This window comes from Engystomops pustulosus, chromosome 2, assembly GCF_040894005.1.
Source record: "Engystomops pustulosus chromosome 2, aEngPut4.maternal, whole genome shotgun sequence".
Lineage (NCBI taxonomy): Eukaryota > Metazoa > Chordata > Amphibia > Anura > Leptodactylidae > Engystomops > Engystomops pustulosus.
The window spans coordinates 162,616,409-162,632,241 of NC_092412.1; the positions used below are offsets into that span (position 1 = coordinate 162,616,409).

Here is a 15,833-nt window from a genome sequence, read left to right on the forward strand (position 1 = left end):
TGCTAATCCACCGGTCAACTCTGCTCTCCTCAGGCAATACTGCGTCACACATTGGGGTAGATTTACTTACCTGGTCTCGTCGTGATCCCGCAGTGCGTTGTCCGACGAAGATTCACTAAGATCGAGCGTCCGAGTTCCTGCATGTGTCGCTTCTGCGCAGAGGTCCGCCGGAGTTCACCTGCTTCCCAGCATAGTGATCAGTCTGTGGCACAGCCCTTGTTACATCCATGATCACACAATAACGTGAATCTGGACATACAAAAACTGTGATAACAAATAACGGAAATAAAGAAGCATGGGAAAAAGGATACAGGAACCGTTTTCTTTAATAAGTAATATTACAAAGTTTACTACTATCATTTGCACTATTTATTATTGCCATTTCATTAAAAAATGTAAATCCAGCGGAAAGGTTCTTTTGATGTATTATAGCTACATGCTTCTTTTTTAATAACACTGTTAGTGGTCCAGAACTTTGTAAAACTATTTAAAAAAAAATCTTTATGCAAATGTTTAGAGGCTACTGGAGTGTGGAGTAGCAACGCAGTGGAGCTACAGCTACTTGAAGCCCCCAGTAGCCTCTTTCGATCCCTCTTACCAAAAAATCTTCAGCGCACAGATCGTCATAGCTGTGCGTACTAGTCTGCGAAACCAGAGTTCTGCGCATGTGCAGTAGCTCCAGCTTTGCATAGACTATATACACTCACCGGCTACTTTATTAGGTACACCTGTCCAACTGCTCGTTAACACTTAATTTCTAATTAGCCAATCACATGGCGGCAACTCAGTGCATTTAGGCATGTAGACATGGTCAAGACAATCTCCTGCAGTTCAAACTGAGCATCAGTACCGAGCATCAGTATGGGGAAGAAAGTGATTTCAGTGCCTTTGAACGTGTCATGGTTGTTGGTGCCAGAAGGGCTGGTCTGAGTATTTCAGAAACTACTGGGATTTTCACGCACAACCATCTCTAGGGTTTACAGAGAATGGTCCGAAAAAGAAAAAACATCCAGTGAGCGGCAGTTCTGTGGGCGGAAATGCCTTGTTGATGCCAGAGGTCAGAGGAGAATGGGCAGACAGTGACTCAAATCGCCACCCGTTACAACCAAGGTAGGCAGTAGAGCATCTCTGAATGCACAGTACATCGAACTTTGAGGCAGATGGGCTACAGCAGCAGAAGACCACACTGGGTGCCACTCCTTTCAGCTAAGAGCAGGAAACGGAGGCTACAATTTGCACAAGCTCATCGATATTGGACATTAGAAGATTGGAAAAACGTTGCCTGGTCTGATGAGTCTCTATTTCTGCTGCAACATTCGGATGGTAGGGTCAGAATTTGGCGTCAACAACATGAAAGCATGGATCCATCCTGCCTTGTATCAACGGTTCAGGCTGGTGGTGGTGGTGTCATGGTGTGGGGAATATTTTCTTGGCACTCTTTGGGCCCCTTGGTACCAATTGAGCATCGTTGCAACGCCACAGCCTACCTGAGTATTGTTGCTGACCATGTCCATCCCTTTATGACAATGTACCCAACATCTGATGGCTACTTTCAGCAGGATAATGCGCTGTGCCATAAAGCTGGAATCATCTCAGACTGGTTTCTTGAACATGACAATGAGTTCACTGTACTCAAATGGCCTCCACAGTCACCAGATCTCAATCCAATAGAGCATCTTTGGGATGTGATGGAACGGGAGATTCGCATCATGGATGTGCAGCCGACAAATCTGCGGCAACTGTGTGATGCCATCATGTCAATATGGACCATAATCTCTGAGGAATGCTTCCAGCACCTTGTTGAATCTATGCCATGAAGAATTGAGGCAGTTCTGAAGGAAAAAGGGGGTCCAACCCGTTACTAGCATGGTGTACCTAATAAAGTGGCCGGTGAGTGTATGCCTGCAGGTATCGGCTCCTGCGTATGTTCACTCTGGCTTCTCAGACAAGTGCATGCTGCTATAACTGAAGATTTCTTGATAGGAGGGATTGAAAGAGACTCCTGGGGAGTAGCCATAGCTCCTGCTCCATGGCGGGTACTCCACATCCCAGTAGCCTTTTTGCAAATAGATTAGCTTTATAATGTTCTGTGCTGCTAACAGTTAAATTTAAAAAAGCATGGAGCTATAATACATTACATACATACATAATAAAGGAACCTGCCACCGAATCTACCTTATTAAGTAGATCCATGATTGTAGGTTTAAGAAATTAAATGGAAGCACAGATATTCCACCTCGGAGACTGAAAACTTGTATAAGTACTTCACTTGAAGTGTTCTTGTAATTTCTTCAGAGCATTTTGTAAGGACTTCTTCATAAAGGTTTGGTTGGAATTTAGTGCATTAGACAGGAATCCAATATGAAAAGGCTGTACCTGTAAAATCGAATGACAGTTATTGGTATCAGATTACAATTTGTACCAGGGATTCACATAAATTGCATAAAGAAAAGTACAAATGCAAGTACAAAAACTACCGAGATCTGGAACAAACGGGAGGAGAAGCCTATGTGGGGAATACATGAGGTGAGGGAGCAGAGCAGTTATTGTGCATTGTAGGCGATCCTCAATAGGTAGGTTTCCAGGTTACGTTTGGAAGGTTGGGGACAGTCTTACACATTTTGGTAGAGTGTTCAAGAGTATAGGGGATGCACGAGTGGAGTCCTGGATACGGTTGTGAGAAGAGCGGATGGTAACAGAGTAAAGCAGAAGGTCCTGAAAGGAAGAAGATTGTAGGTCTTTATTGCTCAAGTGCAGACCTTAAGCGTTCCTGCAGATGCTTTGTTCTCTTGGTATCACTGACCATGCCCTTTCCTGGATCTCCTCACGCCTTTCCAACAGGACTTTAAGTGTCTATCACTTTCACACCACCTCTTGACTTTGCCCCCTTTGTTGGCAGCCCTCAGAGCCCTGTCCTGGGACCCCTGCTATTCACCCTCTACACCTCTGGCCCGAGACACCTAATTAAGTCCCATGGCTTCCAATACCATTCATATGACAGATGTATATTTTTGGTCAAGATATCGCCTCTCTTCTAGGCAGAATTCCAGAGTGTCTGTGAGCCATATGCTCCTATTTCTGTTCCCGTTTTCTAAAACTTAACATGGACAAAACAGAACTCATAATATTTCCTCCACCCAACATATCCCTCCCACCTGACCTAACCGTCACAATCCATGGCTCCAACTCTCCATAAGTCCGTTGCCTAGGAGCCACCTTTGACTCTGCCTTACCCTTTAAGCCTCATATACAGGCTCTTACTACAACCTGCAACCTCCATCTCAAGAACATCAATTGCATTCGACCCTTCCTAGATTCAGAGTCTACAAAATTACTAGTCCATGCCCTCATCATATCTCGCTTGGACTACTGCAACACTCTTCTCTGGGGTCTCCCAGCTAACTCTCTAACACCCCTCCAATCTATTCTAAACTCTGCTGACACACTAATCCATCTGACTCCTATATTCTCCGCTGCATCTACTCTCTGCCAGTCTCTCCACTGGTTACTCATTGCACAGCGAATTCAATTTAAAATACTAACCATTATCTACAAAGCCCTCCACTACATGTCCCCTTCATATATCGGCAATACCGCCCCACGCGTAATCTCCGTTCCTCAAACGACCTTCAGCTTCACTCTATTTCCATTCGCTCTTCTCGCAACCACATCAAGAACTTCTCCTGTGTATCTCCCATATTCTGGAACTCTCTACCAAAATTTGTCAGATTGTCCCCCACTTTCCAAACCTTCAAACGCAAACTGAAAACCCACCTGCTCAGGTTCGCTTATAACGCACGTTAACTACACTGCTCCTTCATCTCATGTCTCTACAGTCATGGCCAAATGATCTGTTGCCATCTGGTTTTTATGTGCGTTTGTCAGATGTTTTTTTCACATACAGAAATACAAGTGCAATCATATTATGAGTAACAAAAGCTTTTATTGAAAGTTAGAATGAGTTAATGCAGCAAGTCAATATTGACTTTCTTCAGGACCTCTGCAATTCTCCCTGGCATGCTCTCAATCAACTTCTAGACCAAATCCTGACTGATAGCAGTCCATTCTTGCACAATCAATGTTTGCATTTTATCACAATTTGCTGGTTTTGTGTGTCCACCCATCTCTTGTTGATTGACCACAAGTTCTCAATGGGCTTAAGATCTGGGGAGCCAGATCTTTGGGCCACGGACCCAAAATCTCTATGTTTTGTTCCCTGAGCCATTTAGTTATCACCTTTGCTATATGGCAAGGTGCTCCATCATTCTGGAAAAGGCATTGTTGATCACCAAACTGCTCTTGGACGATTGGGAGAAGTTTCTCTTGGAGGACATTTTGGTACCATTCTTTATTCATGGATGTGTTTTTAGGCAAGACTGTGAGAGAGCCGATTCCCTTGGCTGAGAAGCAACCCCACACATGAATGGTTGCAGGATGCTTTACAGTTGGCATGAGACAAGACTGGTGGCATCGCTAACCTTGTCTTCTCCCAACAAGCTGTTTTCCAGATGTTCCAAACAATCAGAAAGGGGATTCATCAGAGAAAATGATTTTACCCACGTCCTCAGCAGTCCACTCCCTGTACCTTTTGCAGAATATCAGTCTCTCCATGATGTTTTTTTTTTTGGAGAGAAGCGGCTTCTTTGCTGCCCTCCTTGACACCAGGACTTGCTCCAAGAGTCTCCGCCTCACAGTGCGTGCAGATGCGCTCACACCTGCTTGCTGCCATTCCTGAGCAAGCTCTGCACTGCTGGTAGCCCGATCCCGAAGCTGAAACATTTTTAAGAGACGGTCCTGGTGCTTGCTGGTCCTACTTGGGCGCCCTGGAGCCTTTATGGCAACAATGGAACCCCTCTCCTTGAATTCCTTGATGATGCGATAAGATTGTTGACTGAGGTGCAATCGTTCTAGCTGCGATACTCTTCCCTGTTAGGCCAGTTTTGTGCAGTGCAATGATGACTGCAAATTTTTTCTTTAGAGATAACCATGGTTAACAAAAGAGAAACAATGATGCCAAGCACCAGCCTCCTTTTAAAGTGTCCAGTGGTGTAATTCTTACTTAATCATGACAGATTCATCTCCAACCCTGTCCTCATCAACACCCACACCTGTGTTAATGGAGTAATCACTGAAACAATGTTAGCTGCTCCTTTTAAGGGGGCCTGCAATGAAGTTGAAATGTGTTTTGGGGGAAAAAGTTCATTTTCTAGGCAAATATTGACTGTGCAATTAATTGCTGTTAAGCTGATCACTCTTTATAACATTCTGGAGTATATGCAAATTGCCATTATAAAACCTGATAATGTAGACTTTGTAAAAATTAACATTTGTATCATTCTCAAAACGACAACACCCACCCCCCCAATATAGATTGTGAGCCCTCACTGGCAAGGTCTTCCTCCTACTTGTCTCCTGATCACTGCAGTTTTGTATTTTGCACCTTTTTTGTCTTATTGTAATGTATGTGAACTGATGGTGCTCTATAAATAATAATAATGAATAATTTAGAAATGTAATTTTACATGCAATATTTCAATACACTAAGCCTAATAGGAATATGTAAAACCGCAAATATTTTTGACTACACCACAGTAAACAACTCCGTAACCAAATTTACTACTTTGCACAGTAATCTGTGCAATGTTTTTAATGTAAACATCCAATGTAACAGTGATAATTAAAAGGAAAAATGTCTCACCAAGTTCCTTTTATTTGTCAGGAGAACTAATAACAACTTAGAAAAAGCCATGGAATTGGAGACGTTTTCTGAAGCATGACCAAGGTGAATAAGCAAGAGATCAAACTCAGATTGATTTAGTTTTTCCTTTAAAAAAACAAAACAAAAACAAAACATTGATGCTTGGTGGAAGTGACTAGCATGAAGTCAAATTAGCAACTATTGATCAATAAAATGTATGTGTGCAGCTACCGTAACTGTAAGCGTAACTGTAAAGCTACAGTGATTTTACCAAATTATTATATGCGATTCCCCCTTTGAAAACAATGGAACAACGAAACGATGCCTACTTTGTGCTGCTCACCCTTTTCTTTACAAAAGTTATGGCATTTTCTGTTTTGAAAGTGTTTGACAAAAATCTTTCTCACTAGAGGTAAAGTGGGCGGAGACTAATGTCTGTCTATCTGTGCCCTCAAGCTGAGGCCCGTTAGCTTGCTCACGAGATCCCATGATGCCTTGTGTTCTCTCTCAAAGTAATTTAGCATTACATCCATTTTGTTTCCTACATGTAAATCCAATGAATACTGCACATAGAGGATGTATGTGGTGACCAGCCTGGCATCTTCCATCACAGAGCAGGGAAAATGTAATATGTGGTAGAAATCATAAGTAAACCAGTTACATGAAGTCTATTGCCTGTGCTGTGTGAGCACTATGGGTTAATAGCTTATCTTCACAGAGCAGATACTGCCGATGACAATGTGGAGGAAGGGAGAAGCATAAGGTCAGGAGACAGACATTCTCATGTAGATTCACAGAGTAGGGTGTAGGGACTGATCGGAAACAGGGTGATCTTGTACCTCACTATTCTGTGTAGGGGACATCTGCATTCACTGTTCTGTACACTTCCAGCTCTGCTACATTCACTATCACATGGCCTCCTCCTCTGTGAGCAGGGAGCAGCAGCCCCTCCCCTTACATGAAACCATCTGACAAACTTAGTGTAAACATGCTATGGACTCATGGGGCTTATCAGCACATGGAGAGAAAGCAGCCATTGCAGAATTGAGGGTGATAGCAAATAAACTGCTCCATATATGTAAAAAAGATAATAGGCATTGTTTTACATCCCAAGAGCTACTGATTTGTGAAAAAAAAGGTATAAAGCTTTTAAAGTATGAAGCACTTCAGAGGCAAACATAACAATATGCTGTTTGAAAGGTAAAGCTAACTATTTGAACATTGTTTATTTCTGTGTACTTTCCATTGTTTTTGCATATCGCATAACTTAAATGGGCTCATCCATAAGATTGTATTTTTCACAGATCTGTGTGGGGTTTGTAGAAAACACAGAGTACGTCCTATTCCTGTGTTTGCGGTTCAAGTCTTCCTAAAGAGTTGGAATGTGAAAACTGTTGACACCACTCAGATGACACATAAGATTCCTCCGCATGCGGTCCATGTTTGCAGTGACTTGCCAGTCAACACAATTATGTGACCTTCAAGGGGTTGGGACAAGATGAAGACATCATTTGCCAGCCATTTTTCTTTTTGTAAAAGCAGATGACATAAAGACCGTTTTAGCTGGCACAGATATTGTTTCTGGATCGGGAACATTACATGTTTGTGTGCAGTAACAGATCATCTGCAAAATCACAATGAAATTAAAATCACCCCCCCAGCACTAATATAAGAAAAAATAAACACAATAGATATTTTTTTTTAGATATTCGCTCATCTCAAAGGACCCAATCTATCAAAATATAAAAAAGAGCATTCCCGGCAGTAAACCCTGTGATAGAAAATAGCGCACAAATGAAGAATTCTTTGATGCCACAATTGCGATATACATGAACGTGCTGCCATTACAAGTAAACTGTGTAGGGAACTCTTATAAACATGTGCAGCGATCTAGAAATGCTGAAGGAGGAATAGAGCTGTCTTGAGGCAAAGTGTAGTCAACAATCTGCCTGACGGTAGACTGAACAGCGTCCCAAAAGGGTGTTAACATTGGACAGGAACAGAAGATATGGAGTATAGAATGAAGCTTGTTTGGGACCCATATACGATCTAGACAAGAGCTTATGGAAGTTTTGTAAATCAGAGGAAAAATTTGTATCCTTTTCTCAGGTGAGAGTGTCAATTGGACGCCCAGAAAATGAAGAAACATGAAATGGACGCTTCAAGCTGTCCAACAGCGAAATATAGCGCCATCCAGGCCAGGTGAGAAACGAGGGTGCCCCAGTATGGGACGTGGTTGCATGAGAAGAAAGTAGAGGTCCTTTCACAGCATCCGATTGGCAAACCTTCAAGGTAGGCAATATGGTTAAATGATTTTATCAATCCAAGGGGTCGCAGATTAAGTCAAGTGAGAAAAGATTTCTCAGGAGAAACCCAGGGCTTAACCTTAGTGTGACAACTCCCATCACCAACCTCACCAGATGGTCCAATCTAAATCGCCTCTATCTTTGGGTCTAAACATGACCTCCCTTTTCAGTATTGCCAGTTTACCTGCCCATATAAATGTGTGTTGGATTGCAGAAGAAAGTCCCTGAGAGGGAATTGGGAAGAGCCTGAAAAAGAGAGGATGTGAGGGAGGATGGTCATTTTTAAGATTAGCCATATGAAAGTACCTTTACCCGAGGAATCACAGTCAGACTTAATAGTGTTAAGAAGACTGGGAAAATTCAGCTGCTATAAGTCTTTAGAATTAGGGGGAATGCGTGCGGCAAAACATGAGAGAGGAAAGGAAGAATTGGCCAGCTGTTCCTTTTCTGCTTGAGGTAATATGATTGTAACAGCTTCAGAATTAGAGACATTCATTTTTAAGTTTGAACAACAAGAGAGTTCACTGAGGCGACTCAAAAGGTTGGGCAGAGATATCCCCGAGTTGGACATGAAAAAGAAAGGATCGCCCACATGAGCTACGCCCTTCAATCCCTATTCCGCAGAGACACACCAGCAATGTCATGATCCACTATTTATTGTTTGACCCAGCTGAGGGCTAAGGGGGTGTGTTGGGTCTATAAATAGGGTAACTTATATGTGTTTTACTGGCCATTAATCCCAGTTTTAATCCGGGGGATATGTGATTTATGTATTGACTATCTTTTTAAAAAAATTAATAAAATGTTAAAAAAGGAGGTACATTATTACAATACATAGGAATATACTCACCTACAACAGCTGTTTTTCTGCACTCCCACCTGCACCTGTTAAAGAGGACCAGGTTTGGCCATAACAAGAACCATAAGATGGCTGCATAATATGGACTGTGAAGGGACTCTGAGTTAAATACTTGATGATTCAATGGGGGTCATTTATCTTTATTTTAATTCCCTTTTTCTGTCTTTTCTGAGACTTTTTTTTGGCACATTGCAATTTTTGAGATTTTTGGAAAAGTACACTGAAGTCCACCAGACATTTGTTTGACACATTTATCTTCTATTCTGGCATTTAGCTTTCCAAAATGTCTAAAATTTGCAACATTTTTTGGCGCAAAAAATTCCAGATGAAACCATGCTTAAGGAAAATTGAAATGGAAAGAGGTGACTTGCGACATTTGTACAACATTTTTGAGACAATTGTTACAAATGTCGCAGAAAGAGACCTGAAAAAAAAAAAAACAATTTAACACAAGAAAAAGGTGAGAATGATAGCAGACAGAAAAAGACAGGCAAAAACAAGCCAAAATAAACAAACAGAAATAAGATAAATGACCCCCAACGAGTTCCTCATTCCTCAGTAGGCACAGTCCTATAGCAGTGGTGGCGAACCTATGGCACGGTTGCCAGAGGCGGCACTCCGAGCCCTTTCTGTGGGCACCCGCCCATCGCACCAGACAGGACTCAAGGAATTTTCCTGCAGTTCCAAGCAACTTAAAAGATGCTGCTTTCAGTGATATTTTAAAGTGATACTTAGTTGGGACTCTAGGAAGAGGGAGATGGCTTAATTATTTTTGTTGGACCTCCTGCTGGCCCCATGATTCTCTGTGTATAGAGGGACACTGGAAAGAAGCTACAATGATGCAAATTTTCCCTTCTTCTTTCTACTGTGTTGGTGTCATCAGGAGGCCAATATGATTGAACATTGTTGAAAAACAGGGAACAATAAGTTACTGCTTTACCTCACGATAAATGAGGGGGGTTTGGGGTTGCAGTTTGGGCACTCGGTCAATAAAAGGTTCGCCATCACTGTCCTATAGGGATGCTATGATGCCTTTAGACATGCTCCATAAGCCCATATTCGGTCTATAAAAGGTCCAAGATATGGTCCATTGTTGAAGGATTGAACACCATCATGTGAAACAAATCAAAGCAGGCCCATTCTGATAATGTACAAATTTTAAACTAAAGCCTCAAAGACATTAGAGGTGTAAGCAGAATGGGGCCGATTTATCAAGCTGTCTGAAAGTCAAAATATTCTAAGTTGCCTAGGGCAACCACATACAGCTCTGCTTCGGTTTTATCAGTGCATATAAATATTTTAAAGGAGAACTGTGACTCTCAGACAGCTTAATAAATCTACCCCAATGCCTATATTCATTTGGATTTCTCTACACAAGTAAATATTACAAATTCCAGCTATTTCTACCAACTAAGGCTGCATTCACACACATGTATGGGGGACGTATTTACGGGCGATATACGTCTCCCATACACTTCCACATGTCCTATCTTTTCCCGTATTATGGCGCCGTGGCCAATATGTTCCTATGGAGATGGGCGGGGGTAAGCTGCGCTCACCTCCTCCTCCTCTCCCCGTGCGCTGTCATGTGCCCGCCGTGCTGCGGTGCGGTGGGCAAGGCAGTGTGCATGTAGCCCAACTCTGTACATTGGGCAAAATTGTATAAAACTATTGGTCATCTAAGTAATACCTTTTTATTAATTAGCAAGTGCAGAACACCGACAGACACTTCAGTGCATGATACCTTAAAGATTGGGCTGAAAAAAAAAAAGAATACAAATGTAGATATTAAAATTATACATTTCATCCACTGTGCTTTAAATTAACACACATATAGTACCAAAACAGGAAAACAGCAAGAGCAAGGCCAATGCACTAGTAAGAAATCTATACAGAAAAAAAATCAGGAGGAGAATTTTAATTACCATATATACTCAAGTATAAGCCTAGTTTTTCAGCACAAAATAATGTGCTGAAACCCCCCCCCAAAAAATATCAAAACTCACCTTTCCAGCTTCCCCTGCTGCTGGCTATATACTGGGGCAAGGGGCTGGCTTTATACTAGGAGATATGGGCTGGCAGGCTATATACTGGGGGAGGGGGCTGGCTATATACTGGGGCAGGGGGCTGGCTATATACTGGGGCAGGGGGCTGGCTATATACTGGGGCAGGGGGCTGGCTATATACTGGGGCAGGGGGCTGGCTACATACTGGGGGATATTGGCTGGCAGGCTATATACTGGGGGGCAGGTGTTGGCTATATACTATGGGGCAGGGTCCGGCAGGCTATATACTGGGGAGGCTGTGACCAATGCATTTCCCACCCTTGGCTTATACTCGAGTCCATAGGTTTTCCCAGGTTTTTTGTGGTAAAATTAGGGGCCTCTGCTTATACTTGGGTCGGCTTATACTCGAGTATATACAGTATTTATTTGAGCAATTTTGGTAGCTATATTAGTAGGAATTTTACAATAGTGTAATCTAATTTAGAAAATACTGTGTCTCAAATAAAAAGCTAAAAATGTTGCATTTATTTGTAGCAAATGAGAAGTTGTCAAAATAATAAAATAATAAAAAAAAGAAGCAGTGCTTTAAGTCCTCAAATAATGCAAATAAATAAGTTCATATCCATTTAGAAACAACAATACTAATGTTTTAACTCAGGAAGAGTTCGGAAATCAATATTTGGTGGAATAACCATGATTTTTAAAAGCTTTCATGCATCTTGGCATGTTTTCAAAAATGATTCCACTCCTAGCACAAAAATTTAAGCACTTTCAGAATTTACATACTTTTTTTCTTTTGTGCAATATCGTGAAAAATCTTTGCTGAATTTTTTTTTTGTGAAACCACAGATGCACGGCTCATTATACCAGCTCTGATTACTCTCTCTGACACGAACCGTGCACCTGTGTGACCATGGTCAGAATTCTGTTCACGACTAGTAACATAGAAGCTTTGTATAGAATGACAGAAAGCAGAGATCTAGAAAACAGTTAGGAATTGATAAAGAAAGTAGATTGGAAAATTGTATTACTTTTTAACATTAAAACATTAACATAAATTTGCTTAAATGAGAATACCCCTTTAACCGGTTCGCGACTGCCCGCCGTGTATTCACGGCGGCGGTCGCATTCCGATGCATGGAGAGGGCTCGCGGGCTGAGCCCTCTCCACAGCCGGTAAGTCTCTGCTGCATATTGCAGCAAAGGCTTACCGGTAACACCCGCGATCGGTGCCGGCACCGATCGTGGGTGTTTTCTTGCTGATCGCCGCCGGCGATGGGCGCCACCATCTTTCCGAGGATCGCCGCTCCCCGTGACGTCATCGGGGAGCGGTGATACGTCGCCATGGTAGCTTCGGGTCTCTCGAAGACCCGAAGCTACCTCGGGTTAACCCATTCATTACAATGTGCTATCAGCACATTGTAATGTATGATGAGTAAAATCCACATATACTGCCATACTGCAGTATGGCAGTATATGGTAGGATCGATCAGACAACCTAGGGTTAAAGTACCCTAGGGAGTCTGAAAAATAGTAAAAATAAAAGTAAAAAAAAGTAAAAAAAAAAAAAAAATTATAATAAAAAAACCCTAAAAATTCTAATCACCCTTTCCCTAGAACTGATATAAATATAAATAAACAGTAAAAATCATAAACACATTAGGTATCGCCGCGTCCGAAAATGCCCGATCTATCAAAATATAATAACGGTTTTTCACTGCGTTTAACCCCGTAACGGAAAATCGCGTCCAAAGTCAAAACTGGCACTTTTTTGCCATTTAAAAAAAATTTAAAAATTCTATAAAAAGTGATCAAAAGGTCGTACAGTCCTAAAAATAATATCATTGAAAACATCATCAAAAGTCGCAAAAGATGACACCACCCTCAACTCCATACAACGAAGTATGGAAAAGTTATAAGCACAAGAAGACGGCAAAATAAAAAAAAAATTTTGTTCATGAGGTTTTAATTTTTGTAAATGTATGAAAACATTATAAAACCTATACAAATTTGGCATCCCTGTAATCGTACTGACCCAAAGAATAAATTAGATGTGTCATTTGTGGCGTGAAGTGAAAGCCGTAATATCCAAGCCCACAAGAATACGACACAAATGCGTTTTTTTCACCATTTTCACTGCATTTGGAATTTTTTTCCCACTTCCCAGTACATGGCATGGAATATTCAATGCGGTCACTATGAAGTGCAATTTGTTACGCAAAAAATGAGCCGTCACATAGCTTTTTACGTGTAAAAATAAAAAAGTTATAGATTTTTGAAGGTGGGGAGTGAAAAATGGAAATGAAAAAACGGGAAAGGGCCCGGTCCTTAACCGGTTAAAGAGGACCTGTCACCCTCAAAAATGGCACTAGGAGCTGCTTACTAAAGCTTACTAAAGTAAGCAGCTCTTAGTGCTAAAACAAACGCAGCAGTGTTACAATGGAATCGGAAACCTAACAAACGCTAACAAACAACGCTGCGCTGTATGCTGGCTTTGAGAGCGGTTCATATTCATGAGGGAGCGGGACTGGGGAAGGGATTTGGGTCGGTGTGCTGTGCTGCAGTCACCTCTGGCCTACGGAGAGGGGAAGGGGGGCAACCCCGGGGAAGAGGCAGCGCTTCGGACCGCCACCTCACGAATACGCCGGACCGCTTAGAGAACAGTCTGGCGTTTCCAGTACACAGCGCAGCAGTGTTTGTGATTTGAGATTTCCCATAACGCTAGAATTGTAACACTTCTTGCGTTTGCTTTAGCACTAGGAGCTGCTAACTTTATTAAGGAGCTCCTAGTGCCGTTTTTGAGGGTGACAAGTCCCCTTTAAGGACAGAGGCATTTTTTTTTTTTTTTTTAGCTTAAAGGAAACCCACCACTTCCGATGGAGGTTATAAGCTGCAAATGTTTTTAAACCGTTGTAAAGCGTTTAGTAATCTTTATATACAAGTAGCTTCACCGCACCGTGGTATGCATCTGATATGCATCACTTTCAAATAACTTTCGAATGCTTCAACATAGTTTTTTCCTTTCATATTTACTTTATTATAGTTTTTTTAATAATTTTTATAAATATGTAATGTGTTTTTATGAAAAAATTTGAACCCCTTACTGACATGTGACGTAATAGTACACATGCCGGGTGCGGGTGCATGGAGAGGGCTCACGGGCATATTGCAGCAAAGGCTTACCGTTAAAACCCAGATCGCCGCCAGTGAAGCTGCCGGCGGCTTCAAAAAGATAGCGGCGCACATCCGTCACCATGGCAGCCTCGGGTCTTCCGAAGACCCAAGGGCGCTTCGGGTTAACCTATTCATTACAATGTGCTATCAGTACATTGTAATGAATAAGGAGTAAAATCCCCATATACTGCCATACTGTAGCATGGCAGTATATGATAGGATCGTACAGACAACCTAGAGTTAAAGTACCCTACAAAATTCTAATAAAAACCCCCTAAAAACTCAAATCACCCTCCTTTCCCTAGAACTGATATAAATAAACAGTAAAAATCATAAACACATTAGGTATCGACACATCCGAAAATGCCCGATCAAAATATTATATAGGTTTTTCACTGCGTTTATCCCCGTAACGGAAAATGTCATTTTTTTGCCATTTTAAAATTAAAAATTCTATAAAAAGTGATCAAAAGGTTGTATAGTCCTAAAAATGCTAACATTGTAAACGTCACCAAAAGCCGCAAAAAACTACACCTCCCAAAGCTCCGTACACCAAAGTATAAAAAAAGTTATAAGCGCCAGAAGATGAAAAATCCCACCCAATTTTATTTTGTACAGGAGGTTTTAATTTTTGTAAATGTATGAAAACATTATAAAACCTATACAAACTTGTTATCCCCGTAATTGTACCGACCAAAAGAATGAAGTAGACATTTCATTTGGGGCATACAGCGATATCCGTAAAATCCAGGCCCACATGAATACGGCACAAATGTGGGTTTTTACCAATTTTACTGCATTTGAATTTTTTTTCCCGCTTCCCAGTACATGGCATGGAATATTAAATACCACCATTTTGAAGTGTAATTTGTTAAGCTGAAAAAAAGCCATAACACACCTCTATACATGGAGAAATAAAAAAGTTATAGATTTTTGAAGGAGGGGAGGGCTGTGGCGGGAAGGGATTAAATTTACCAGAAATTTGGAAAAATTTGCATTTTTTATGTTTGAAATATTCTGCTTTGCAGACAAATAGTCGGGGCACCAACATTAAACATTTACTGGTATTTTTTTAAACATGCTTTTATTATTTTAGGATGTTAGAACGTTAATAAATTTAATAGTACATTTACAAATCTGCAAGAACCTTTACATTGAAAGAGATTTGAAATGGCTTATATACCCTGTTTCCCCTAAAATAAGACATCCCCTGAAAATAAGACCTAGTACAATTTTGTTCAGGCTTAGAAATATAAGGCCTCCCCTGAAAATAAGACCTAGCATCAGTCATTGCTACAGCCCCGCTCACGCCAAACATTAGTATTAGTGGATCTTTTATATGCTGCAGAAGGTTGTGACATGGGGAAGAATTCATGGAAGTAAATCCCGGCTGTTGTGCTGCAAATGTGATCCCAGCAGCTACCAGGATAAGAAGGGTCATTTATGGAAAGTGATTTTACTAAACATGAGAGATTGGGGCCAATGATTCTAATAGAAATGGAGTCACAAGAAATACAGCAGGAAATTCAGAGTTTGGAGAGTCATAAGGAGGTTAGAGAAATATAATTTTTTTTGTTAATGTCAATTCTTGTTCGTGGAAAAATTAGACATCCCCTGAAAATAAGACCTAGTACCTCATTAGGAGCAGAAATTTATATAAGACACGGTCTTATTTTCGGGGAAACAGGGTATCAGAAACCTGCTTAAATTCTGCTATTTTGTCAAACTACCCCCATAAATTATGAAAAACAACTTTTAGCTTGTTTATCAACCCTTTATGTGTTTTGCAAT

The 15,833-nt window shown here is 41.2% G+C and overlaps 1 protein-coding gene across 6 annotated transcripts in view; it reads right to left on the minus strand.

The window, feature by feature from the left end:
• Nucleotides 1-319: 319 nt before the first annotated feature.
• FANCE (FA complementation group E) overlaps nucleotides 320-15,833 on the minus strand; it is a 75,774-nt gene continuing 60,260 nt past the window's right edge. For 4 of the 6 annotated variants that reach the window (XM_072137181.1, XM_072137177.1, XM_072137180.1 and 1 more), the window contains 3 exons: nucleotides 10,554-10,620; nucleotides 5,699-5,824; nucleotides 320-2,376 (listed from right to left, as the gene is read on the minus strand). In XM_072137181.1, coding sequence (XP_071993282.1) covers nucleotides 2,266-2,376; nucleotides 5,699-5,824; nucleotides 10,554-10,620 — 304 coding nt within the window. In that variant the 3' untranslated portion in view covers nucleotides 320-2,265. Of the gene's footprint in view, nucleotides 2,377-5,698; nucleotides 5,825-8,570; nucleotides 8,890-10,553; nucleotides 10,621-15,833 lie in introns of those variants that run through there. The other 2 variants (XM_072137182.1, XM_072137183.1) reach the window with 2 other exon arrangements.